Source organism: Falco biarmicus, chromosome 5, assembly GCF_023638135.1.
Source record: "Falco biarmicus isolate bFalBia1 chromosome 5, bFalBia1.pri, whole genome shotgun sequence".
Classification (NCBI taxonomy): domain Eukaryota; kingdom Metazoa; phylum Chordata; class Aves; order Falconiformes; family Falconidae; genus Falco; species Falco biarmicus.
In genome coordinates this window covers 74,979,786-75,006,796 of record NC_079292.1, presented here as the reverse complement: position 1 = coordinate 75,006,796, position 27,011 = coordinate 74,979,786, and the positions used below count along the sequence as shown (strand labels likewise).

The 27,011-nt window shown below is 42.3% G+C and overlaps 1 protein-coding gene and 1 long non-coding RNA gene across 2 annotated transcripts; one reads left to right on the top strand and one right to left on the bottom strand.

Annotated features, from left to right (window-relative positions):
• Positions 1-8,395: 8,395 nt before the first annotated feature.
• LDHB (lactate dehydrogenase B) lies at positions 8,396-19,852 on the bottom strand. The gene is made up of 8 exons (XM_056340208.1): positions 19,834-19,852; positions 18,912-19,043; positions 14,817-14,934; positions 14,147-14,320; positions 11,892-12,065; positions 10,557-10,674; positions 9,513-9,636; positions 8,396-8,746 (listed from the first exon to the last, which is right to left on the bottom strand). Exons 2-8 carry the CDS (start codon positions 19,035-19,037, stop codon positions 8,579-8,581), a joined length of 1,002 nt encoding a protein of 333 aa, XP_056196183.1. The 5' UTR covers positions 19,038-19,043; positions 19,834-19,852; the 3' UTR covers positions 8,396-8,578.
• Positions 19,853-20,466: 614 nt separating this feature from the next.
• On the top strand, positions 20,467-23,591 carry LOC130149927 (uncharacterized). The gene is made up of 3 exons (XR_008822064.1): positions 20,467-20,625; positions 21,451-21,601; positions 22,595-23,591. It is a non-coding gene; the product is annotated as an uncharacterized LOC130149927 (long non-coding RNA).
• The last annotated feature ends 3,420 nt before the right edge of the window (positions 23,592-27,011 follow it).

Genomic DNA, 27,011 nt, shown 5'->3' with positions numbered 1-27,011 from the left:
TAACGTGAGTTCTCCAGTGTCTGTAATGTTTGACCAAAAGCTATTTTATCCCTCTCACAAAATCCTGGTTCATGACAAACTTTAGTTTTGTGAAGCCCTTGGAAACAGAATCACAACACAACCAGCAAAATGGGGGATCTCCATCTGGAAGAAAAGCTCTTGCCTCAGGCTGAGAGACGCAGGAAAGAGAGGAAAAGAAGAGCAAAGACAGGATCCTTAATAAAATGAGCTCTTACTACTCAGCAGTGTGGGCTGCCAAGGCTAGAACAACCCTTAAGAAAACTTAAGGAAATTAAAGATAGAGGCTGAGCTTTATTTTGTACCCCTACAAGTAATATCCACTCTTCTAAAGGGACACATTACAGACATTCTTTTGCTGAGGATGATGTTGACTTTAAAAAAGCAGTATGATAACATTTTTTTTTTCACCCCAGGTTTTTGTTCCCATCTTTCTTTTCCCCTTTTGAACTTCATTGTGGTATTTCCTGTCTTCAATTACCTAACTTGTAAAGGTGTTCCTTTGATGTCCATGTGATGTAGGTGTCTTTTTGACCCCACTGGAAGGCCTCACTGTTTAGTACCTTTGCAATTTAGGTGTACTGATGAACCTCCGTAGAAATATTTTCGAAAAAAACTCAGATTTTTACTTAGTTCAAAAAAATTTCTTTTCCCGACTTTTAAGGTAGATATGTCTATTTTCTGTGATTTAGTGTTGTGTTATACAACCACAGTAAGACATCAGCTGCACTTGTTTTTAACCCTTCTAAAGAGAAAAGAGTAAAGTCTTACTATATTTTGCATCAGAATCTAGGTTTTATGATCAGGCTTCTTAGCTCTGCTGTCCACCTGCCAAGCTGTCATGTGGTCTGAAACCCAATGGTAGAGCTGGATTATGACGGACAGACTTTCCTTAATAAGTAAGAATTAAGAAATGCAGGAGTGTACAGGCATGCATAAGACTGCTTGAGATGTTGAGGGTCTTTAGTCACCCTTAAAGCATTTGGCATTCAGTATGATCAAACTCTAGTCAAATTTGTTGTAAAAGTGTGTGGAAAAAATTCCTGGGAGCCTTACATCCAGTCCTAGTAGCTGATAAAATTAGAACCTGTTCTGAGGAGGTGGGGGACATGTCTGCTAGCTCAGCCACCCTTCCGCCTTTCTGCAGTTGAGACACAGCTATGATTTTGCTCCATTCAATACCCATGGTAAATCGCTTATTCAAGGGAGCTCTGGAAGAACCTGTTGGTGGGGATGTACACTCCCCCATTAATTAGTTTATCAGCCTGATCTTACATTTCTAATACTGTAGGCCAGAAAATCATGTATTATTAAGCACTTGGTAGAAGACTGGAGCCTCAAACTCAGCCTCAGACCCCTGCATTCTAGAGTAAATAGTTGGAGGATAGTCCCAAACTGGTAGAGATTTCCTCAGTCCCGGAATCCCAAACATATTAAGGATAGTGGTATATGGTTATAAGCCCCTTAAAGCCACAGACTGATAGTCATCAGCTTGTATCAACACCACAAACCATTTTGTATGTATCTGTTAAATACTAACCAAAAATACCCAGGTCTTCATGGCATTTAGGCTGCTGTGAAAGGAATAATCTAGTTTTAGAGAGAAATGCCTGTTCAAAACTGTAATTACTGATGAGAGGATAATACCAAGTGCACAGCACAACAAAGAGCTAAATCATTTTATTTTCCTACCACAGCAGAATAACTACGAAAGTCAAAGGGATTCATGCTTCAGAACAGCATGCGAATGCCTAGGAGTGTTGCTGACTGCTCTTCTTGCAATGGCTGCCATCTTTAGGCTATCATCAGAGTCTTAGCTATTGGGGAATCAGACCCCATCAACAAGACTGTTCCTTTTTGCTGCCATTTATCTGTGTACAGTGTGAGCTCTCCTCCGCTGCTAGCTTTGCTGTGCAGACGTCATGAGAAGTGAGGCTGCCTGAGCAGTCAGCTGCGGGTTCCCCAGGATTGTTAACAGCATGCCAGAAAGCTGTCAGAGGGCAAAGCTGTTTGCAGAGAGAAAAACATAGAGAACAGCTCATTTTCTAGCTACGTTGGTCACTCAGGGTCATCACAGAGTTTAGGGAAGATCGGGGAGTTGGTCAGAAATGCTCTAGGGACAGCCCTAATTGCCTGCCTGAACTCAACAAGTTCAGATCCTTCCAGCTGTGAAGTGACGGCCTTCACCCCCGCTTTGTGCCAGTCCAAAAAATGCTCCAAATCTCACATGAGTGGAGGATTGTTCCTTCCAATTAGAAGAGGGCTGTACAGTGACCCTGTAGAATGGCCTGTAGGGAGAAGAGGCTATGAAACCTTTTAATTTTGGGGTGTGATGTGATACAACAGACTTTTCTTCATAACATCTGGTATATGTTTTGTCCCAAATAGGTATGGAGTGTGTGGATGCCAGGACATGCCAAATGAGACATTCATATCAGGTGGCCTGAGAGGCTGATGTTCCCAGCTCTGCAGAGGATTGTGGCCTCTGCTGCTTCACCCAGGAGAGTGAGAATGAGTTAGCCATCCTGCAGATACCAACTTGCTAGGGGCAAGTTAAACATTAATCCTTTTGGATTTGGATTTGCAAAAGAATGCTAGGGTAGCTTGGCCACTAAGCTAGATCCTGCAACTTGGATAAGCATCAGAATGCTACCATCCTATTTAAAGTTTAAAATATATGCTGCAACTGCCAAGTATCCCTCTGAGGGACAGGACTATTAAATGCATAAAAACTCTACCAAAATTTATGTATGCCATTTTCCCATGTGAGTAGAGATTTGGGGATGTTCCCTTTTTAAGTCACCTCACCCCAGGCACCTGAAGTGATCTCTCCACAAAGGATGGACGTACAAACCACGTTCTCTGAGGGAGCAGTCTCCCTTTCTGTATCTCCAGTCAGGCACTAGGCATTAGACACTGAAAAAACCCACTAGTTCTTTTGGGAAATAAACGGATAGGCACATGCAAACAAAATTTCTAAGAAACACCAAGATTTTCTGTGTGATGTCTGATATGGCTGTAACTTGTAAAACTAGAATCTAAGACTAATACACTGTCTTTTCTACTGTACAGTGCCATGCCTGCACCTGTAATTCACACTCATGTACAAAGACACACTTTCATAGATATACACACACATATTTGCTTTGATATGTATTTGTTTACTGTGGTCAGCACACTGTATTATATTTAGCATGGGGATTTGTCAGTGTGTTGGTGTAACTTGTGGTATTTTCTGCTTAAATGCAAGTGGTAATCACAGAGAGACTGAAGCCTCCTTTGCCCCATGTTCTGGGAGTTTCCTTTTTCTCCCAGTTGCTTTTCTCATAATAATTGTTCATCCTTTCTGTTACTTCAAATGGGACTCTTTTAGGTTGTTTGTTGATTTTATTTTTTTTTTGTTAGAAATGTTAAAACACTCAGGCTAGGTATGAATTCTTATTATCTTCTGTGACCTTGGAGGAACTGTTATCAGGGCTGGCAGCTCAGCTTCACAGAGCTTATCTGCATCTTCTCAAGTAGCCTGGACTGCGTAATTTTACTTCTCTGGCTGCAAACAAAGGTTTCTATACTTTGAAAGACCATGCTGCAAACTCAAAGGTGTAGTGCTGAAAGAGGCATTTCCATTGATTCAGCTATGTAGTATAGCAAGGACTTTCAGTATAGTAAGGATTTATTAAGGGTTTATGTTTTATTCTTTATTAAAACAGGTTACCCCATGATCAGCATTAAGATTGAAATTTAACATGTTGAAATTTAACCCCATTCAACAAACCACTTAAGCATAAATCCTACTCAGTGGAATATAGGCACTTGATCTAAGGTGACCCTGGTCTTAACTTCCTTTCTGTCTGTTTGAGAACCACTCTACTATGAATGCCCCTGAGGCATGGCGAAAGAGATGTTTCTGTTTATTCTCCTTCTGACTTTTATCTTTAAAAAAAAAACAACAAAACTGCACCATTCAGAATCAGCCCAGTACAGAAGTAATTGAAAAAATATTTCCTTCCACTGCACAACAGTGTGCTACGGGAAAAACAAACTCAGCAAAATGAACAGGTCAACAAATATGCATCTAGACGATCTTCAGTCTGAGAGTATCAGGGACTACTCTATTGCCATGTGTGGGTGGGAAAATGAGTTTGATGGGATTCTTAGGCATGGTAATCATGCCTGATTCCCCGTGACACTGGGAGAGTATTCTGGTACCTACTGCTGGTGGAAACTGATGATGAACAGAAACTTTGGAAATCATTCCATTACTGTCTTATTGTCTGAAACACAGAATTAGCAGCACAGAGAAAACTGTATCTCAAGCAAAATGTCTTTTTTCTTCCCTTTGCATTTTCATTTAGCACATCTCACAGAGCAAGAACTATGAATATTCCCTTCCAGAAATAAGTGCTGGTAGGAATCCATCTTCATGCTATTTTGACAAATTTTCTGGATTCTTTTTCCTCAGATACTGAATAAGCAAACATGTCTAAATAATGCTGAAGAGCTATTAAAGAGGAGAACATAAGGGAGAAAATATTTACTCAGAAATCTTACTTTGCATAGCCACTGCCTGAGCCAGACTGTGCTTTGTTGCTTATGATTCCAGGTAAATTATTCATTTCAAACACCAAGCAAATCCAGCCCTCCTGAGTCTGACTGCTCTAACAGATTAATCTAAGTTAATTATTTGCATGATTCCTTTGCTTGCACAGAATAACTCACATAGCAATGGTATCCAAGGAACCGTTTATAAAAACGTAGTACATCACAGTGATTGGTGTGGATTTTTGGAAGACTGACTACTGTATTGTCTGAAAAGCTTTGAAAGTTTTGGATTCACAGACATGAATTAGAGAACTGTTCACAGAAGAAATGCCCAAAATTAGACATTGCCCTGGGAGGCCATTACACTATAGCGTTGTGTTAGTCTGGAGCACAATATAGGGATCTGACTCTTGAAATGTTTTTGGGCTCCTGGTCACAGTGACATCAGTGAGAGCTCAGCATCTACATTCCCCTGAGAATTTGTGGCTTAATTGTTCTGATTTTTATCTGTAAATTGAGGAAAACAGCATTTCTTTGCAGCACAAGGCTGACATGGTGTGTGTAAACACAATGGTAACAGGAACTCTGTGAGCAACAAAGATACAAATCACTTACCATACGACACAGTTCTCAGTTGGCTGGTATGAAAATCGTGTAAGCACTACTAGTTCAGCAAAACACATATATAAAACATTTCCATCACTCTATGCCTACATGGTCTTTTCAACACTATTTCACTGTTTAAAACTGCCTTCAGTTCCCTGCCTCATTTTTATCCTTTGACTACTAAAACAGAAGCTGATTTAACACTACATCTGAGCCCAGAACAAGCCCACCTCTTGCTTGGGTGATGGCTGATACCATTAACAGCACTGTTTAACTAAGCTTGCAGACAGTTGCTCTGCAGACTAATAACAAAGCAAAGGATGCTACACATTCATCTCAGTGTTCTGGATCTGCAGGTGGAAAACTCAAGCTCTCTTTCCTTCACATACATTTCTTCGGAAAGCTACAATACAAATACAGAGCTAATAGCATATATCCAAGGCTCAGCGTAACTCAGAGGACTTTGTTTTTGTCCTCTGGCACAATGATGCCAGTAGTATCCCTCCTGTCTCTGTTGTCTATCAGTATCTGCTTGTCTTTTGTCTGACATTTGCAGGGTAGTCTGACTTTCCATTCTATAGCCAGTATCTATATACCCACAACTGCAAGGGGGTCTAGGTCCTTATAGCTGTTAAAATAACATTACGGGTCTTACCTCATGTGAGTTGAGCAGTTGTCCTCAGTGTTTTCTGAAGTGTTCTGCTGTGCTGCTACTTACTGGTTGTACTACTGTGTCCAACAGCACCACAATGTTTCTGTTACACCAAGGAGTGACAAAGGTACTTCTTGATACACAGGAATGTGGTTAAAAACCTGTACTGCCTTTCATGGGATAAAACAAGAACAAAGTTCACGTATCAATGGGCTGTATAAACAAAGCATATACAAGATAAACATGTCTATTATGTTCAGAAAAAAACCCACGGGTATCTTTTAAAGTACTACAGCAATATAGTTATTAAGGAATTTATGTAGCTGGTATAAGACTGTATCATGGATAGACTCCAAATAACAGAAAATGATACACTGGTGTTGTGTAAACATACACAGGGACACTATTCTACAGCCATGCAACTGCAATGAAGTTAAGATACAAGATTGTGTGAGAAGGCTCCTCATAAAAAATTACAATATAATTAACGTACTTGCATAGGTCTTACAAACCTTAGTGAATGCAAAAAATAAACTGAAGAGTCTATTTATAAGAATCTCAAAATCCTCTAGCCTTAGATATACTCATTCCTATTCAACAACTTTGAACCAATCCCCCATAACACCCATCAGGCCACTTCATTGGTGTTTGGATTTCTTGGATTTTCCTTCATGACTGCATCTCCCCAAAAGCAGTAGTTGGCACAGTGAGGCTGCTGATGTGCTAAGAAAAGCATTCATCATGCAAATTAATGTTCTTTCCTTATTCCTTCAGTTACATGCTTCATCTGTATTTACTCTTTTTTGTAACAGACCACACTTTTTTTAATAGAGATTGTCATTAGCTCTCTGGTTGCTTAATATCTAGGCATAAAAGATTCTTGTACTGTTAAGTCTATGATCATTAATAAAAACCATCCCTCTGTGGACTCAGAAGGGACTGAAGTAGTTGACATACAGTAGGTGACAGTAGTGTCCCAGCTCCAGCACTGAATACCATGTTCCTCTCAAAACGTCCTACTTTGGGTCTCAGGTTACTGACTACAGAACAAGGTATGACCCTACAATTTAATAGGTGAGGATGCAAACTGGGACAAAACTCAGTTTTATTGTAGCTGACAGATCTTTAAAAAAGACCCAAGATTCACTATCAGAAGGGAAAAGGGCCCACTCCCTCTCTTCTAAGACAACTGATGCCTCTTGATGCACATCAGTCCCAAGAATCCTGCAAGATCACACCCTAGAACACAGCTGTGAACTCTTTTGCTAACTGAGAACAGTTTAAGAACGAAGCCAGAAAAGAACTGTGCAAGGTAGCCAGCTATGTGTGCTCAGGTGAAAGTTGCTCATGGGTACATCCCACAGAGAGCAGCAGTTTATGCCATCTTCCTCATGACAGCTGATGATGAACAGTTCTTAGCAGGATCTTAAGCTAACCCATCCAGGTGTGGAAAGCCTTCCAGTAAGATCTCCACACAGTGTTATGAAAGCAGACTATAATTTTCCCTCTCCTACCAGAAGTCTAGCATTTAACCTGAAAATAAAAACATTAAGGTTTCCCTGGGAGACCTTTTGCAAATAAGGCTGTCGCCAGCATCTATTTCACCGACTACATGATACTTATGAAGTCACAGGAGTTACCTTGCAATATGACAAGACTTGCTTGATCTCTTTCAAAAGGAGCTACAAAATTAAGCTACTTGCTTGTGAAAGTGTTTTAGCCCACTACTCAAGCATTTTAATGGAGCTAGAAAAGGCCTTTAAATTACTCCAACTTAGTCTCAGACCATTTGTTATGAAATAATTGCAGGCCCTTGAATTATGATACAAGATAGATTGATTTAAGACTCTTTGTCCTTTGGACATCTAGGTTGAGCAGTTCTAAGCATGCCAAGCAAATAGTGGTTATTTTATAGTCACTATCTACTCCATAATTTTAAGGATTTAAGGAATTAAATTTTAGGACTTGTTAAAAATCTTTCCCCCCCTCAAGTATATAAGCACTTGTGAAACAACCACACTGAAGTTTAGAGATTAAGGGCCCAATTTGACTTGTTCTATAAGCAAGATTACCATGGAACCCCAGACTAACTCTTGGATTTTGGTAATCAAATACAAAAGAATCTTTTTATTCTAAACATGATGAAAAGCAGTCACCAATAACAGTCAAAATAGTTGAATCCAGAAGAGAGAAGGATCTACAGGACCCTTTTTCTAGGCCAACAGCACACAGAATCCTAACAATGGTGTATTTTTGGCAAGTGGCCCAGAAGCAAATCCCCATTCCATTTCTTCTACCCATCAGTAAAAAAAAAAAATAGGAAGTACTGTATCAGAAACAAGTTTGGGAATGAACTACACTTAGTCTGCACCTGGACTGAAAATTCACATGGAAGAGGCTTCCAGTAAGGTTGTACCAGCATAACTGCCTGTAGTGGAATTTCTGCATTGTTTCTAACCTTTTAAGGACTTGCATGTCTACACTTCCATGTAGTCTGTGGAAAGTTTTAACAGAGAACGCTAGAGTAAACTAGGTAGTATTTGAACACTGTAAATAAGTCACTAGGACAACAAAACATGCCTGAACATTGCTTTATTTGTTCATAAGGTCTGTGCGTTACAGCAAGCATATGTTTAGCTACTATGGACAAAGCTCAGTCTGGAAGAGCATTAAATGTTAACCTTAGATACGTGTAGTGAGTAGAGCCCACATTTGCACACAACATGCTGTTTTTCTATTGCTGGAATTAACATTCATGAGTTACAGATCTTTGAGATCCTTCTGGATGTTCCACAATGTATCTGCACTCTTCTTCAGCTGAGCCACCTCATCATCCTTCAGCTTTTGATTGATGACACTTGTCAATCCAGAGGCACTTAGGACAGCAGGAAGGCTCAAGAAGACATCGTTCTCAATGCCATACATGCCCTGCCACAAACAAAAGAGATCACTCAGACATGAACCCATCACTCCAGACCTGCTTTTGCTTTGTATAGCAGGAAGCCTGAGAACAGAGCTCAAGAACATAATTTTGCAACCTGCAGAAAATTTTCCATCATGACATACTATTTGAGAAAGTCAAAAGTATAGAGATGTTCTAAACCAATAGATTGGCAATACTGAGATAGCTGATTTCAGAAACCCCACCTCCAAACCCCTTATTTATATACAGCAAGTAGCTAACAGGAATCAGACATAGGATTAGGGTAGGTCTTTTTTTCTTACTATAGAGGGAGCAGTTAGTTCAGCCCGCTCAGAGTCCTTGCTGCACCAGAGGTTATACTGCTGGTACAGACCAGATGCAGCCAGTTACACTAGCTATAAAAAGGACACAGCTCTTTTCCCTAGCACCTTCACTAGGCAGTGGTTCATGGAATTGCAGATGGGTCTTCATGTATTTTTGTATTTTTTGCACTGAAACTTCCTTTTAATGAACCTGCATGCCACACATGGCAAACTTTACACGAGGTTAGTACAACATTGGGTAGAGTACAAAGAACTTATTTTCAGCTCCATACTTGTGAGAAGGGCAGGCTAAGAGGTCAGATTAGAAAAAGTTGCAATAGTAAGCTCCCATTTTAAATTCACAGTAGTGTTTTACAAAGCTTCCTTTGTTAAGCACCTTGTTAATTGAGACAATTAGCTTTTCCATAACAAAATAAACTAGAGCACTCATTTAGCCACCACTTCTTACCTTTACCAGTGTTGAGACTGAATGAACCCGGCACAAGTTCTTCAGCATTGTCTCACAGAGGTCAGCAACGCTAAGGCCAATAGCCCAGTTTGTGTATCCCTTAAGTCTGATTACCTCATAGGCACTAAGGAAATATTGAAATAGTTGCATTAAGATGCCTTCAAGACACTGTACAAATGCTGCTAAGTCTGAAGATAAGTGAATGTTTACCATTTAAAAAACCTGAAACACCTGTGACATTGTAAGTTTTGGAATTAAATGTCAAAGTAGGAAAGTTATGTATTTCAGTGTTAAGAGTTTAAAGCATAAAGTCTGCATTATCCCATATGTGTAACAAATAAGCCCTATTGTTCTCACAGGATTAGCTGAAAAGAAAAAGCTTCCAGCTATGAACAGTTCCTAGTTTTAAGTAGGAAAACAGACACCTGTAACTGAACAAGTTCTCTATTCAGGTCAGTGGCTCAATCATTCCGAGTGCATTTGGAATCATGTAAACATTTAGAGTCAGAGCACTACCTACATACACACATCCTAATTTTTTTAATCAACATCTGCATATACTTTACACCAGCATAGTCCTTATTTCACAAGGAAGTCAAGTCATTTAGCAATATGTATAGTTACTTCTAGACAAGTTTTCCTAAATCAATGAAAAAAATTTTCCCAAAATAATAAAAATAAACTGGAGTTTATTATAAAAAAAAACACTGCTCATAGGAACATACTACCTTCTCAAGAGTCTCGTGCCCTCTGTTCAAAGTTAACCATTTAAGAAGCTACTTCTGAGAAAAATGCACACAGCTCTAAGCACTGCAGTACTGAAGTGGGTATGTTATACAATAGCTTCTCTTGACACAAGATCATAAAGCTTACCAACTGAAATCCTGCATTTGTGTTTAAAACAGTAGTTCCACTTACTGATGCAACCTGAATAAAAGGGCATGAAAGCTGCAGCAGAATGGCAGGGCAGCGACAAGGAGGCAGTGTGTGGACTAGCTATTTTCAGCATTGCACTTATCTACCTTATTCCTCAAGTCACCGTACCTTTCAACCACTTGCTTGTGGACTTCCTTCCAGTTCTCACTATCTTTGTCAGTACCCATGGCCGGATTCAGCTCCTGGAGGGAAACTCCTGCCACATTAACTCCGCTCCAAACAGCCACTGTAACAGAGAGAAGACATAAGTTTCAACAGCACTTAGCTACTACCTCTCCACTTAAGTTAACCAGAAACAAAGTAGTAGTAGCCAGAACCACAATAGTGTTTAAATGAAAGCTTAATGTGCTTCAACTACAGTTAATTCTGAGAACTCTCGGAGTGAAATGAGAAATGCTTTAGTATTGACTCTTTAACAAGTAAAACACCACATGAACACAGAACTTTGTCCTTGGAAGGTGCAGGCAGCTATTTTTGAAGTCAAACTTCAAATTCTAGCAAAAAGACACATCTTAGCTGTTCAACCTTTAAAAAAAAATTTTACCCCAAAAATGTAGCAAGTACAGATTTGCTGTCCCACTGATCAGTACTGGGGTTAGCCTTCAGGAATTCTCTGAGTAACATGGTAGCAGTATGCAAACTTAAGAATATCAAGAGAGGAATCTGCAGGTCTCCCTTCATATTGGAAACTTACAGCAGACTTACTCTCTGTTCCAGTGAAATAACTAGGAATCCTTGGTTACATTAAAGCAAAAGCAACTATTACACTGAAGGAAGAGGAGTTCTGTCTATACTTAGCCAAGCTCTGCTTTCATTACAATGTAGGGCTTGCTTCAGTAAATACTGTTGATCAGACACTGTACTTTGATTAAATGCAGTGGGACACTGAAGAGGTGTCTCCCTTAAAAAAAATACACAGCATTAAAATATGAAGCAGTACCAATCTACATAGATTCTCTACATCGTTTCAGGCTTGAAATATGTGATCTGAACTAAGACAAATAAGCTTATTTGATTTCACATTTTTTTAAACCATCTTCTCATTTAAATAACATGGCAAAAAGTCACAAAGTAAGGTAAGGGATAATTTTCTTAGCCTGAATCTGGATTGCTAGCTTTTTCTACAACTTGCAACAAGCTCTGCCATTGACCTAATGAGCTAATATTGCTTTCAGAGGAGAACTGTGCTACAGGTTAAGTTACAATACTCCAAAAAATAAGGATAAACAGTAGCAGTAAACTGCAGCCTTTAGAACACAACTATTAAAAAGTGTTGCTAGATTTCCTGGACTTGTCTCAACTCTAATCTCCATTAAAATACACCAAAGTGCCAGTTACTTGAGCTCAGCTTCATCTGCTCTTTCAGATTTTTGTAACACTCCTTAGGCCTCAACCTCTAATACTGCATTGTTTATTCCCAAGGAGGTCAGAACTGCTCCTTACCACTAGAATCACCATGTTCTCCCAAGATCCAGCCATGGCAGCTAGTTGGGTGGATACCAAGTCTCTCAGCCATCAGATAGCGAAATCTAGCTGTGTCTAGATTGCAGCCGCTTCCAATCACACGGTGTTTTGGCAGGCCACTCAGCTTCCATGTGACATAAGTTAATATATCCACTGAAAAGAAAAACACGCACAGTAAGTTTAACCATTCACATACACCAAGAATGCCCCAACAATAATTTTACTGCAAGTAGTAGGGCAATCAGGATGACTCAACACAGTTGTGCTCATTGATCAAAGTATTTTAGGTCTGACCATTTGGGGGATTAAAACACATGCACAGCTTGAAATTTAGGACCCAACAAGCTGCTGTTCAAAGACAATTGAGGAACATCTTCTGAGATTAGTATCCTATGAGCTAAAGTTGGAGGCATTTTTTTGTCACAGCTAAATCCCTAGGGGCATCGAGAATTGGGACTGAACTTGTGCTAAAACATTGAAGCAACTTCCTGAAGTAATGTTACCTACCACTTCATCATCACAGTAAGGTCAAGCAATTTACAACAAAAAAATCTGAGATTTACATACTCTTTCTAGTTGGTAACTACTTCAGTTTAATTTCTTGAACAGATTTATGCATTAAGCAGTTTCTACACTTATTACCTCTGTAGCACGAAGAGCCAGGTGAACAATATGCTTTAGCTGCATTTGGCTCTAATTACAGTCTTAGAAAAAAAAACAAACTTAGTTTGGGGCAGAGAAAGGAATGTCAGCAGAGAGAAAAAGCTCTAATCCACAGCTCAAAGCAACCATAATAAACAGGCTGCAATAATTGGTTATGGCTCTCAAAAGCCAGCCAGTTCTCAGGAGGGAATTTATTTCTGTATATAGGTCTGAAATACAGTTTGTTCTGCTCAGGCACCCAAAGCACATTACCTCAGTACAGTTCACACTTTGCTGTTTTCAGTGGCATGCTCATCAGCCACAGCTTCCCTACAGCTTCAGCTGGGGCAGTTCCTGTCCAGATGATAGTAATCTTTACAGACTACAGAGCACCTTCCTATCCAACAGGTACAACTGGACAGCCTGCCTTTCAGGTGCAGAGACACACATCTGGACTCTGAGCTCTGCTTTGCAATCACCACTGCCTACAGTACAGCTTTCCACAGGACAGGCTGCAGACAGCGCTATCTGAGCTACAGCCCAGACAGATCTGGGGAAGTTAAAACAGAGAAGGACATCAAGGTCACATACCAACACACATGCAGCTGACACCCTGAAGTCCCTTCTAACGGGCTCATAATAACTTCCACTATATGAGACTAGGGAACAAAACTGCACACATTGAGAAAACAAAGCATTATAAAAATAATTCTGAAAAAGCAATGCCATTCTCTTCCTGCAACTGCTCTCCAGCAAAGAGAACTGTAGTTTGAATTCAGCCTTGCTAGAACAAGAATTGATCTTTGACTCAGTTTGATTTTAAGATAAGTGCTTAGAATGGCCATAAACTGTACTTGCTCAGTACACTAGTATTCAGTAGTACTGACTGTGTACCAGCCAATTACTCAACTACCAGCTGAGCTGCTAGCTTTACATACATTGTTTTGACTCTGCCCGGTTATCCTTAAAAGCAGTCACTTCACTGCCAGGGTTCTGTAGTAATGGCTTCACTCAGATACTGAAGCAGTCAGCTTTAGACATCCCAGTATCCAAGCTGTCCCGCTGCAGTGAGATGCTTGCAAGTTATAACTAATTCTTTTCTAATTTAACTGAACTATGTAGTACAGTTAACCTTTCCCCTACCATAGGCTTCAGCATGCAAATTCTTTTTCCTGAAAATATATCCAAGACTACATGGTAAGCTCCTCATCCTGAAAAATGGCCACATATCCAGACACAAAAGAAAGTTATGATTTACAAACAATTTAAAAGCAAAATGGTGTCTCCTTTAAAGATTAAAATTTTAAACTACCTACTGCTTAAGCCTAAATACATAAAGAACTGAAGTATTTACCATGAGGCATGCTTTTAAAATATGGACACCATGAGAAGTTCTGAATAAAGAAAGCATTGCAAAGTACAGAGTATAGTTTGTATTCTGCTGTTAGCACCTACATGGCAGATGTCCACACAAAAGGTATTAGTTTTCAATATTCAATTTGTATTTGAGAAGACTGATAAAACACCAGCTCTCCAACAAACAGAATCTGTAAGTATAAATTTTCCTATAGAATAGGAAAATATTGCCTTACCTGGGTTGGAAACCACTAGGATGGTGCAGTTGGGGCTGTATTTTATGATCTGAGGAATGATGAATTTGAAGACGTTCACATTCCTCTGAACCAGGTTGAGACGACTCTCCCCCTCTTGCTGACGAACTCCTGCAGTTACTACTACAATCTTGGAGTTGGCTGTGACAGCATAGTCTACATCAGAGCATGGGGGAGAAGATACAGAATGTGTTAAATTTTAATAGCATCATGTTCATACAGGTATTATGGGTAGCTTCTCCACTGTACATGCATTCAAACCCAAAAAGATGACATCAATATTAAAGCTAGCACCATCTCTTAACATTATTGTGACAGATCAATATATGGGTTTTGAGAGTACATTCAAACCCTCTGAATCTCATTTGCACTATCCCAATAGCAATACTATTTCTTCTCCATCAAAGTAGTACTAGAGTTTCATTAAGGTCAATTTTACACAATAAGCACAAAACTGAAGCGGTCATGTAAGAGAAAGCCCAGATTAAAAGCCACTCCCATTGTTATGATGTTCAAACTCTCACCTCAATTCATACACTTTTTAACTTCTCAATGCCAAATTTTTTGAGTTCCTTAGGACTGCACAACTAGTGCTCCAATATTAAGCAAGCTCACAGAATATCAGTCTTAAATTAAAGAAACTGAGGTTCACCTTTGTCTGCCACAATCTTGTGAGTATGAAGGAACAAGCTCCCATGCTGCAGATCCATCATTTCTCCTTTCAGTTTGTCTTCCAAAACGTCAACCAGAGCAAGCTCATCACAAAGACTCTGAAGACAACAAATATTGAACAAGTCAATGAAACAGTTAACTCTCATGTTAATGTTATGCCTGAGTTGAGCTATATTACATTTTAAAGTAACACCTTACGTATCTGAAAGTATCTCTTCTCCAAAGGTCAACCAGTAGGACAGCACTGTATCAGTATTCTGATGTATCTCACAGTAGCAAAGTCAGAGGCTACTACAGCACAGGTTTATAAAACTCATTCAGACTTTCCAAAAAAAGGTATTATTCGTGGGGAGTTTGCACGCGTAGCTAACCTTTTGCTAGCCAGACACTGCATGGTTTAGTTATTACTATTAGGAGAAAAGTTGCAGCTTTCAAGCTTGTAACAAACCCCTACCTCTGTTCAGCAAATAAGCCTATTTAAAATACTTGCTAATTATGTGGTGTGTTCTATTAGGTATGTAAGTACTCTCTTGTAACATTCCTTCAACCATTTCATAAACAGGATCAGACTTCATTTTCCTCAATACTAAAAACAGTACTGAGAAAAGATTCTTTACCTAATTTTTCTCTACTAGAGTTACTACATTATATTTAATTTGCAGAACAGATTCAGCCATGTATGCTTGCTGTCCAGGCAGGTTAAGTTGGGAGAATATACGAAAGTCTCAGAACAGGAGAACAGTGAAATACAGGGGTGGAGGAAAACTGCATTCTCCTCCAATACAAAGTTCTACTGCCTTTTGACAGATGTGTTCACTACCCTTGCAAATTCTACTATACTTCATTGCTTGTCATTCAGTACATTACATAAAATTAAACAGAGAAGCTTGCTTGCAGTAATACTTTTTTCAACAGCATAAAAAAAGTTTAATGGTTTCAGACAGGGTGTAGATACCTAGGAAAATGGAGAAGTACTAACCTGAATTTTGATATAAAGATAACGCTCATTACTTCACATGGAAATACTACTTATTAGCATCAACTAAATTAAGCGTGTAACAATATGCACCAATTTTCCTGTGGGAAAAATACATTTAACTGCAAGCATATTTAAGTTTTTCATGTCATACGTTAAAATGTTAGTTTATTGCTTTTCTACAGTGCTTCCTTTCACAGCTGTATCAGCTGCTGGAGAAAACCCATAAGAATCTGTACTCAGTTATTTAAACATTATGAAAAAGTACCCTTAACTGAAGTCATTGGTGTTAAATTAATAAGTCAGTGTAACCAAAATTTAAAAAAGAATATATGCACATGTGCAATTACAGATAGATTTATACACATGCAGTCTGACAATCTGATCTTTCAGTCTAGACTTTGCAACCAATATTCACCAGACTCAACAAGTTCAAGGAGCCAGTGCCCACTGAAACAGAAGAGCACCTGGAATAGCTCCAATGACTAATTTAATGAATTTGCATCAGTTTTGCTCAGAGAAGAATTCAGCTCATGTTTAGCACACACAGGAACAAAGTCTACACAGTCACCAAACACAACTTAAAACAGCTGACTTGTGACTGTGGAGATGTTTCCATTTCTAAAACACTATGGCAGCACCAGTGACCTGTCTTTAATTGACAGAGAGCTAAAAATAACAGACATGGAAGTTTCAGTGTCAGTCAAACTTATATAGTGAATACTACACCAGTAAACTAAAGTTAGTATTATCACACCGTTTAATTTTATAAAATTCAAAGACATCTAAAACTCAACTGCACCTACATATTGAAGTATAGGAAATTAAGTACAAAGTTTCATGCCATGGTTTAACAAAAAGACATCCTGGGGAGCCAGCCATCTTGCACAAGTCAAAGCCACACCATATTGGTCACAGTCAGCTGAATATAAGCAGCTGTGTGCCCAAGAAGGCCAACAGCATCCTGGCTTGTATCAGAAACAGCATGGCTAGCAGGACTAGGGGAGTCATTGTCCCCCTGTACTCAGCACTGGTGAGGCTGCACCTTTAATACAGTGCTCAGTTTTGGGCCCCTTACTACAAGACATTGAGGTGCTGTGTCCAGAGACAGGCAACGAAGCTGGTGAAGGGTCTAGAGCACAAGCCTTTTGAGGAGCAGCTGAAGGAGCTGGGTTTTTTAGCCTGGAGAAAAGGAGGATCAAGGGAGACCTCATCACTTTCTGTAAATACCTGAAAGGAAGTTGTAGTGAGGTGGGTGAAAGTCTCTTCTCCCAAGTAAGAAGTGACAGGACAAGAGAAGATGGCCTCAAGTTGCACCAGGGGAGATTTAGATTGGATAGCAGGAAAAATTTCTTCTCCAAAGGATTTGTCAAGCATTGGAACAGGCTGCCCAGGGAAGTAGTTGAGTCACCATCCCCTGGAGGTATTTGAAATAAGTGTAGATGTGGTGCTTAGGGACATGGTTTAGTGATGGACTTGGCAGTGCTGGGTTAACAGCTGGACTATTTTACAAGGTCTTTTCCAACCTAACCAATTCTATGATTTTGATTCAGTGACAAGAATCAGACGGTTTTGTTTTAAAAATATTCTATCACAAGTATAAGCAGCAGTATAAAATAAGAGAGCAGAAGCTTGGTTGAAATAGACTCCATCATGCCATAATCCAAGCTTGAAAAATTTAAAAACCCTTTTTTACTCTGGGTTTGGTGCATGCAACTCATTAACAGCAAGACTTTGTGTCTAGACTTCTGAAAGCACAATTTGATCCTGCTTAGAGCAGCATGTTAAACACAGATGAATGCTGTATTGTACTGGTTTGTGGTAACTTCACCCAGCTCCCTCTGTGCCAGCCTTACAGGTTACAGTACTCCTTCAAAGATAATGAGTTCAGACCACAAGAGGCAAACATTTTCAAAAAAAAAAGTAAATTAAAACCCCACAGTGAACTGCCATTGTTTTTCCATTAAATTTCTCCTTTAGTTATATAGTTTTAAAACCTATTTGTTACTTTCATATCAGTAATTAGTTTCACCATGACCTTTTCTTATTGTCAGTTTTTCCTTGCTCACAAGGCTCAGGAATATCAGCAAGTGAAAAACCTTAAGATTTTTTTTTTAATTATTGAAACCCCAGTACTATAAAATATACATGATCAATGTAATAGGTAGAAGAATCATCTCCAAATAAAATATAGATGGTTTAGTAGTATCTGCAAGATTTTTGATCTCATTGTGAGCTACCCGGTTTAAGATCTGCCCCTGCAAGTAGATAAGGTAAAAGGGTGTATCTTTTTATGCCTTCTTTTTTAAAGGATCTGCAGCTCCTGTTTGTCTTTGAAAACAGCACAACAGGAACCAAATTTAACTCATGCACAATATATTCCAAAAAGAGTACAAAGTACAAGAGATCCTTACTGCATAATAAGCCTCTGCTTTGCTCAAAGACTGCAACATGAGATTTGCCAAAATAAACCAGTAACGGGAAAAGTCAGAACAACCTCTAAGTCCAGCCCTTTGGTTTTACCCTTTGAAAAACTAGCTAAAACCTCTCTGGAAACAATAAAGTCATATAACCACACAATAAGGGCTTAAGAGAAATAAGTCTACTTCAGTCTACTGAAGGGGATAGCAGTATTTTCAGTGATTACAGCACATGTGTTAAAGTAAAAAGCAAACACTGGTAGCTCTGATCCCTATCCTGTATTTCACATGGACTTCTGCTCTGTCTGCATTCTTTGCCCAGCAGAGCTCTCCCACCAAGCAGACTCCAGCTTTGTTGTGGAAAAATTAAAAAGAGAAAAAAATTTGGCTGGGACTTCAGAGCCATTGCTCATTACATTTTCCAAGCAGCCTGCAAAATAACTCCGCCTAATGAGAGATTTATTGCTAAGCCCAGATGGAAAGGTGAGAGAACAAGGAGAAGCTGAATGGGGAGGTCAGCCTTGCATGAAGAGTGTAGGTCACTGCTTGCTTACACGCGGGGCAAATAATTAATTCCTGTACTAACCGACCAAATTTCCCACCATTCGTTAAGACAAACAGGCAGTGCCTAACACTACAGCAGTGGGAAGCCGAAGAGCACGTTGCCCTTGAGCTGTACCTTTCCAAGGATGCTGATAGCACAGGCCATCCCAACCTGTCCAACCCCCACAACGGTTATCTTGTTGTTTGGGACCGTGGACGGGGCAGCAACAGGGGTCATCAGCTTCTCCTTGAGAGTGGCCATGGTGTTCTGCTGAAAGAGACAGAAAGGTCTGGTTCAGAGCAAGGCAGGGGGAACCGAAACACACTCGGAATTGTAAGTGTCCCCTGCCACAGCCAGGCTCACCGATGAAAGCGCTGTGAGTCACTGCTGACGGCGGGTTACGCACAGTGGCCCAGGGGCACACTGCCCTTGCCCACAGGGCTCCTGCCACCCCACAGCTACCAGCCCCCACCCCCCCCCGCATTCGCTGGTGCCTACGCGGGGCTGCAGCGCGGCAGAGGCGGTTTCGGCAGCACCGGACAGAGCAGCCTCCTGCGGGCAGAGCTTCCACAGCCTCCTGCCTTAACGGCTCTCCGGCATCCGCCTCTATTCAAAACGCCCACGAGGGCTCCCGCTGCGAGACTGGTAATAAACCCACGACCAGTTGGGGAGCTGTAAGCCTGCCGGGATTTCCCCGGCTGCTTTCCACCCGGCGCCGAGGCTCAGCCCACGGAGCCCTGCGCCGCACCTCCCACCTCCCCCACACCCCCGCCGAGCCGGCGGGACCGGGGCCGGGGCCAGCACGGCGGGTCCCTCCGCACGGCCAGGGGCCGAGCCGGCGGCCACCATCCCACCCCAGGCCGGGGGGCCCCGGCCCGGCCCCCGCCGCACCGGGCACCACCCGGCCGCCCCCGCGCAGCAATGCGCCGCGCCGGAGAACGGGGCCCAGCCCCGGCAGGGCCCAGCCGCCTGGGGAAGGGAGGGCGGGCTGCGCAACGCACCGGCACCCCCCACCCCGGAGAGGGAACCTTACCAGCCCCCCTCGCCTCAAACCCACCAGCAAGGCTCACGGCGGCGAGAGGCGAGATAAGCACCGGCGCTGCCGTCCGCGGCTCGGGCAATGAGGGCTCCGCAGCGGAAGGGGCGGGCCCCGCGGGCCGGGCCGGGCCGCCCCCCCCCCCTCCCCCGGCGGCACTCGGGGGGTGGCGGCCGCCGCGCTCAGTCCCCGCCAAGGACGGAGGCTCAAGGGTGGCGCTGGCCGCCCTCGGCTCCCGCCTCCCCGCGGGCTGGGCCGGCCCGCAGCGTGGCTGTGCCGCGGCGGCGCGGCTGCCTGGCGGGGCAGGGGCAGGCGGGCCCGGCCCGGGGGGCGCTGGCGGCGGGCGAAGCGGGGCCGTGGGGAGCCAGCCCCGGGGCGGGCGGCGAGGCCGGCAGCGGTCCTGCTGGCCCGGGGCCGGGGCCGGCGGCTGGTGCCGTGAGCCGGGCCCTGGGGCGGCGGTGGCGACTGATGGCCTCGCAGGCGGCCCGAGGGTCCCTTCGCCGTTAGCTGACAAGGCGGGCAGAGCCACGGGCCCGGCCAGAAGGGACGGGCGGAGAAATCGCTGCAAGCAAGAAGTCGCGCACAAATACAGCGTTTCAGGTCGTCTGCCGGGACAGAGGTGCTGAAGCTGGCGGAGCTTCATTGTTAAAGCCCTCCGGTTTCTGCCCTGCAGCTGGCTGCGGGTGAATTTTTTGTGGTTGAACAAATCCCAGCGGGACGGTGTCAGGCTCTCCCTGGCTGTTTCCCCACAACCCAGCAGAGCATCAATTTAAAATTGTCACACGTAGGACCTGTGGAACCAGCCCCTGGAGGGTGAGTAGAGTTCTGTGCCTTCTGGCATGGTTTAAACCCAGCTGGCAACTGGGTACCAGGGCAGCTGCGTGCTCACCCCAGCAGGAATGGGGAGAACAGCTGGAAAAAGGCAAAACCGGTGGGCTGAGATAACAATTTAATAGGTTAAATAAATGAAAATATTATACTAATTAATAATAAAGTAATAAGTGTTGATTAATAGTAATAATAACAAAGGATGAACCAGAGAGGAATAAACCCCAAGAAAAACAAGTGATACACGATACAATTGCTCACCACCCACTGACCGATGCCCCAGGCAGCGATCAGCCCCTCCTGGCCAGCTACTCAGCGGGACGTTCAGTGATGTGGAATATTCCTTTGGCTAGTTCAGGTCAGCTCCTGGCCATGCTCCCTCCCGGCTCCTTGTGCACCTCCTCACTGGCAGAGCATGGGAAACTGAAAAGTCCCCATCTTAGCGTAAGCACTGCTTAGCAACAACTAAAACACCAGTGTGTTATCAATGTTATTCTCATACTAAATCAAAACCACAGCACAGTACCAGCTACTAAGAAGAAAATTATCTCAGCCAAAACCAGGGTGCCTTGCTGAAGTAGTAAGTACATCCATTACTGTAAGCAGCAGTAAAAATCAGATGATATGACAAACTTTTCCTCTGACCTATGGAACAGATAAACTGAAAATCTGGGTGTAGGATTTGCCACTCTTGCTGAGCAGAGAAGGAGGAAGTGATTTGTTGAAATTCCTGCAGGACCAATGCATGCAAAATAGGAAAGAAGAGCAAAGAATATTTTCACCTAATGCTGTAACATTACTTCTTTCTAGCTGTAAAGGAAGGAAGCAGAAGCAAACCACTGAACTGTACACATTTGGTTTCACTGAGGAAAAAAAAGAAAGCTGTAGGTTTGTCGTCACATGTGATTAACTCTCTCTCACAAGGGAGAAAACACAACAGTGGATTCCAGAGTCCTCCCAAGTAAGTCACTGGGTTAAACGTGACTAGGCAGAGAGCCTAGACCTGACTAAGACTATGGTTTCCTTTTTTTCCATTGTTGTGGCTAGTTTAAGGTTTTATTGATTTTTTTGCCAGGTATTTTGCCAGGTTAGTAACAACTGGATTAATTCCCTCTGGCTCCCCAAGCAGCCCAGTGCTGGTGCCAGCATGAGAGTGGTGAAAAGTGTGAGTGGTGAGGAAAGGGTGAAACCTGCTTTTCTGGGCAGCAGTAGAGATTCCTGCTGGCTTTAAATAACTATCTAACCAAGACCTACTTTGCTTCTTTACATTGTTTGACATTGCAAAGGGTCCCCTGGAGGGAAAGAAGTGAGTTATGCCATACACGTGACACTTCAGGTAGCAGCTTACTATAAGAAAATAAATTCAAGACTTTGGTAACTACAGCTGAAGTGGGAGCTGGAGGTAAATAATAGTTACACAATGAAATGTAAGGGTCAGAAAATCTATCCTGTGTAATCACAACAGGAATATGTACAGCTGAACTTTAAGAAAATACGGGGGAAGAGAGAAGAAAAGGTACAGGAGAGGTTAGGGAAGGCGCAGAGCAAGGTTTTTTCATTCCTGAACCAGAACCAAGGAGCTGTGCTTGTCCTGCCAGTCCACTGCTGCATTCTCTCTTCTTTGGACAGGATCCTTCTCTCTCCTTATGAGCATTCAGCAATCAATTATCATAGTAGCATTTGTAATTAAATAAAGAGGAAAATGCCACTTCGCTATTTGCAAGACCTTAAATGCTTTTAAAGGGAGACCAGACCATTACCATGAGTTACAACAGCTCTCTCCTAGGCTCTCATGTAGATCAGGCTTCATTTTGCTTTTAGTGTTAAAAGCACAGGGTATTAATTTAAGCCCTTCCCTGAACCACTTGTGATCTAAACAGACAAGGCAGATGCAGGATGGTGGATGAAAAATTATTCCCTCTTCCTGCTTTTAGTTACTTATTTATTGTTCCAGATGATGGAGGATTGAGGCACAGAAATGTGAAAAGATCTTCACAAGGTCACCTGGTGACAGGTCACAGTTTCAAAGTTCAGCTCTAGTGTGGCAACGTTGGCATTTTTGATGAAGCTTAGTTTTCCAGAAAAACAAACCCTAGTGTTAAGGGACACAGTCTAAATAAATTTGACTGATAACCTTCATACAATTACAACATTTTTTTTGTGTGTACATTTTAATCACATTTAACTTTAGGCTTGTATACGAAGTGTGTAGTTAGAGAAGTTTGAGATACTTCACCACTTGTGTCTGTCTCATCATCTTCCCAAAAGCCATAAAAGTAGATAGAATTTCCCCACAGTTTTGTTTTTCCAAAACCTCAATTAAACCTGATTAGAATCAGAATCTCACTTGAAAAACTCTGTTAATGGAACTTTTTCCCACAGCAAAATGTTGATGGTCTGATGGCCGTGGTCTGATGATGGCTGTAGTCCAGAGGTAGTAAACATAATGAAGAATATAACCTAGGAAAGGATGGAACCCATCACAGTGCAAGAACATGGGGTGTAGGCCTGGTGGCAGGAGAACAAAAGGTGATCTTCTGTCACTGGGTTAGACCTGGTACATAGGTCATCAGACTGCGGGTTGGTTATGCTCTAAGCGTTATTTCACATGGCTGTAATGAAAGAAAAATAATTAGTTGCCCAGTTGTGTAAAATACAGAGAACTGGATTCATCTGGTGGAGTGTGCTGGCAGATGCCTAATTAAAATTCTTGTCCACCTGTATTTTAATTCTGTGCTTATTCATCTAGATTTTCCATTCAAAGGGGAAATACATCGCACAATAAAGAAAAATCATCTTGGAGTGGCAGTTTTGCAAGCTTCTTTTAGCCCAATCTCATGTGAGGGAATGGTTTCTTATTTTTGGCAATGGGTCTACTTTCTGTTTAATTTTTGCTTAAAGATTATACAGTGTAACACAGATAACACATTCATAATAAAGTGCTTTATAAAGTAGTTAATGAAAAAAATATGTCACATGCATGTGTGCACAAGTTTGCACAGCGATCACCCACATTGAGGTTCCTAGCGTTGGTGGAAGAGGTAACAGGATGGAAACCTTTCATGACTTCTGAAGTAGTTCCACAACTGCAGGTTTTGTTACCTCTTCAGGAGTCGATTCCAAGTTTCCTCATATGCATGTTGTACTTAGAGAAGGTACTATACTATTTGACTACCCCATATCTGGATGTTGCTTACACTAAGTTTTGCAGAAGAACAGATGAATCTCTCCCGCTCCCTTCCGTGTAGACATTCACTTAACATGATCCCACAATTTACCTTGTTAAAATTTAATTCTGAAGGCACACCGAATGCATTTTTGCCTGTTTTACAGAAACACATTTCTGTCTGTGCTCTCTTCTGCAGTCACAGGCTTCCAGCCACTGCCTTTGAAGCAGATTGCTGATGATAAGGGTCAAGGTTGATCGACCACCCTCCTTTTTGGGAAGCATCCATTGATATCTTAACTAACCTTTGCCATATTGCACTCTGGACCCATGCCGCTCTGCAGTTCACAGAGCAAGCTTTGTGGAAAATACTGTGGACACAACCAAGCTTCCAGTGAGCACTAACATGTTTCCCAGTACTGAGGAATGTTTGGCTCCGTTGCTACAGCCGAGTCCCATGTGAAGGCTAGGAAGGACACGCTTTGCACTGAACCCGCTGGGGACTCACGGTGGCAGAGATTTGTTGATGGAAGTTGGCAGAGGGCAATCAGGCGATGTAGGGGAACATCCTACCCTTAATGGTGTTTGCTTTGTGGGGAAGGGGGAGAGAACTGCTGGCAGATGCAGTGCATCAGTGGGTATCTGAATGCTGGGGAGACTCCTGGGGTGCCCCCAGTTACAGCTTATTTCAGTGTATATCCTGAGAGTCAGCAAGTGGCAGCAACGCAGGGGCTGCTCCCTGGAGAAGGCATGGTAGCTTAACGTTCTCTGTCAGCCTGGCAAACTTGGTCATGAACGTATGCAAGTACCTATGCTGGATTGATATTGTTAAAACATTTTTTGTATCTCAAACTAAGGAGTTTTCAAAATCTGAAAATAAGACTCATTGCCTTTAAATTCACAGATGGTGGCATGCTGAGAGGAAGGGCTACGCTGTGAGTCCAGAGTGCCCCCTGACTCTGATAATCTGTTCCTGGGATTAGAGGGTTTTGCAGGGGAAAAAATAATTTCTGAAAGTGAGGACAGGCACAAGTCCCACACGAAGCAATGCGGTTACGTTTTCCAGTAGTGGTCCTAGAGGGTGATGCACAAAGATCAAGTAAGACATCCATAGATATATTTTGAATCCTCTCCTTCAAACTATAAAACATATTCCAGTTATTCAACCAATCAAGATTCCACTTTGGTTTTTAATGCTGTAGGCAAGGCAAAGTGAGCCATGAGCTTTAGGCTGACTGTAACAAATATCTTTGATGTAAATTTAATAGGTGCCCACTTAAAATTGCTATGATTTTTTTATATATAATTATTGTGAGGAACTGTTGTTTCCTTTAGCAAACACCATTACTATATACTGAAAGAAGAGCCAGTGAAATGCTTCATGGCTGGAATTTGGTAATGTGGCCTGGAGGATTTCAATGCAAACTCATTGCTCCAAAGCTGGGTCAAACCAGCAGAGATCAGAAGATGCTGCTTTCTGACTGTCTGGCTCCATCTAAAGACTATTATTTTGGATACTGATATACCTCTCTTCTAAGCAAAGAAGCCAAGACATAGAAACCGTTCCTCAGTTCTGCAAATCAGTGCCAAAGCAAGTTTAAGATGTAGCTTACGCCACCTCCTCCAGGCACCCCTTACCCACCACAGGCACCCACTGCTGTCTGCATGTAACAGACCCCCAGCTTTGACCTGTCTTGCACCTAAGTGAGATGCTCGCAGAAGAGAGGGCTTGAATTCCCGCTATTATGGTGAGAGAATAAATGAAGCCTTCTGGAGGGCCTGTTCCCAAGTGCTTGTTCTTGCCCAGGGAAGCTGTTTTCATTCCCCCAACACAGTCAGCAGAAACTCTCCTCCAGAAGCAATTATAAGGCATCATAAGAGATGCTGGCTTCAGAAGCTAAGCCGGGTGCTGATGGTCTTGCCCCACGTGGGCAGCTTCCAGTTCTGCGTTGCTGTTTGCTGCTGCCTTACCTGCATTGCTGCAGTTGCACTGGCTCAAAAGCAAATCCCTGTTTTCAGGGAAATCATTTCTATCAGTTTGTTATCCAGCCCCACAACAGTGACAGCAGCCTGAGAACAGGGGTGGGAAATTATGGTGTGGGGGTGTAGGGACTCCTTTAAGCCACTTCCACTGTTAAACTCTCCATTTACAGAGCAGCCAAGGGTGAAGCTACCCAGCAGAACTGAGGTAAAGGATCAGCTCAGCACTGTGGGAACAGGCAAGTCTCAAAGCACTGCCCTCCACCCCTGCTCATCACTCGCACCCACCAGCTTTGATGCTTCTGAGCCAGTTTAGCTCATTAAATCAGCTGAAGACTATCACTTTTCTGTCCTTGAGGTGGTTTTCTGTTCATTAGCCAACTGACTGGGTTCTGTGAAGCACCCAGCAAACACTAGAGACAGCTCAAGAAGGGCCAGCATAGGCAGGTGCAAGGAGGGTCCCCTCCTTTTGCTGTGGCCGAGGCACACTAAATCAGCTTTCTGCGTCTCCTGTAACTTCAGCCTAAATTAACCTCATGCTCTGAACTGCCTTCTAGAGAAGCTTACATTTCCACAGACTACAGAAGGCGCCGGGGATGGGGATTAGCTTCACTCAGCTAAATTTAGTCTGTGTGAATACCTCTTCCTCTACCCCGTGATGTAATTCCAACACTTCTTATTAGTAATAACTCATGCACATAAACTACCGTAAGTTGTCTTGAATGGCATAATCAGCCCCAGCAACGATATCAGCTAATACTGGCTAGATAAGCATGACATTTTATTCCTTGGCACGTGCCAGAGGTTTTACTGTGTGCCTGTGGCTTGTACTCTTGAAATCTCCGTGTCGCTGTAAACTTACCAGCTAATGCTGAGACATATGCGTGCGGGCAGCAGGAGAGGTGATAAGTTCAGAAAACCACAAGCTCCCTGTAATTTATTGATTTGCTTTTAAGCACCTTAAGAAAAGTAGGTAGAAATTTACCCTGCCTGAATTTTAGTTTTATCGATCAGGACCTGGAATAGTAATGAAAACAGAGTGCCTGTTAGATGGCAGGAGATTTTGGCTTACAAAGGTGCAACTAGAAGTGGTTTATTTTGGAAGTTGAAAAAATTAGGGAAGCTTTTTGTATGAAAGCTGTTCTGAAAGCAGGTCAAAACTGTATTTTATGTGACCATTAATCGTCTTATCCTTTTATAACTTTACTGTGACTGCTCTGCCTGG

Excerpts from the sequence above, each read along its gene's own strand:
- LDHB (XM_056340208.1), bottom strand. The coding sequence starts at position 19,037 with ATGGCCACTCTCAAGGAGAAGCTGATGACCCCTGTTGCTGCCCCGTCC. Across the intron at positions 14,321-14,816 it reads CAAGATTGTGGCAGACAAAG|ACTATGCTGTCACAGCCAAC; the intron begins GTGAACCTCAGT and ends GCTCTGATGTAG. Across the intron at positions 12,066-14,146 it reads CCTAGTGGTTTCCAACCCAG|TGGATATATTAACTTATGTC; the intron begins GTAAGGCAATAT and ends TTTTCTTTTCAG.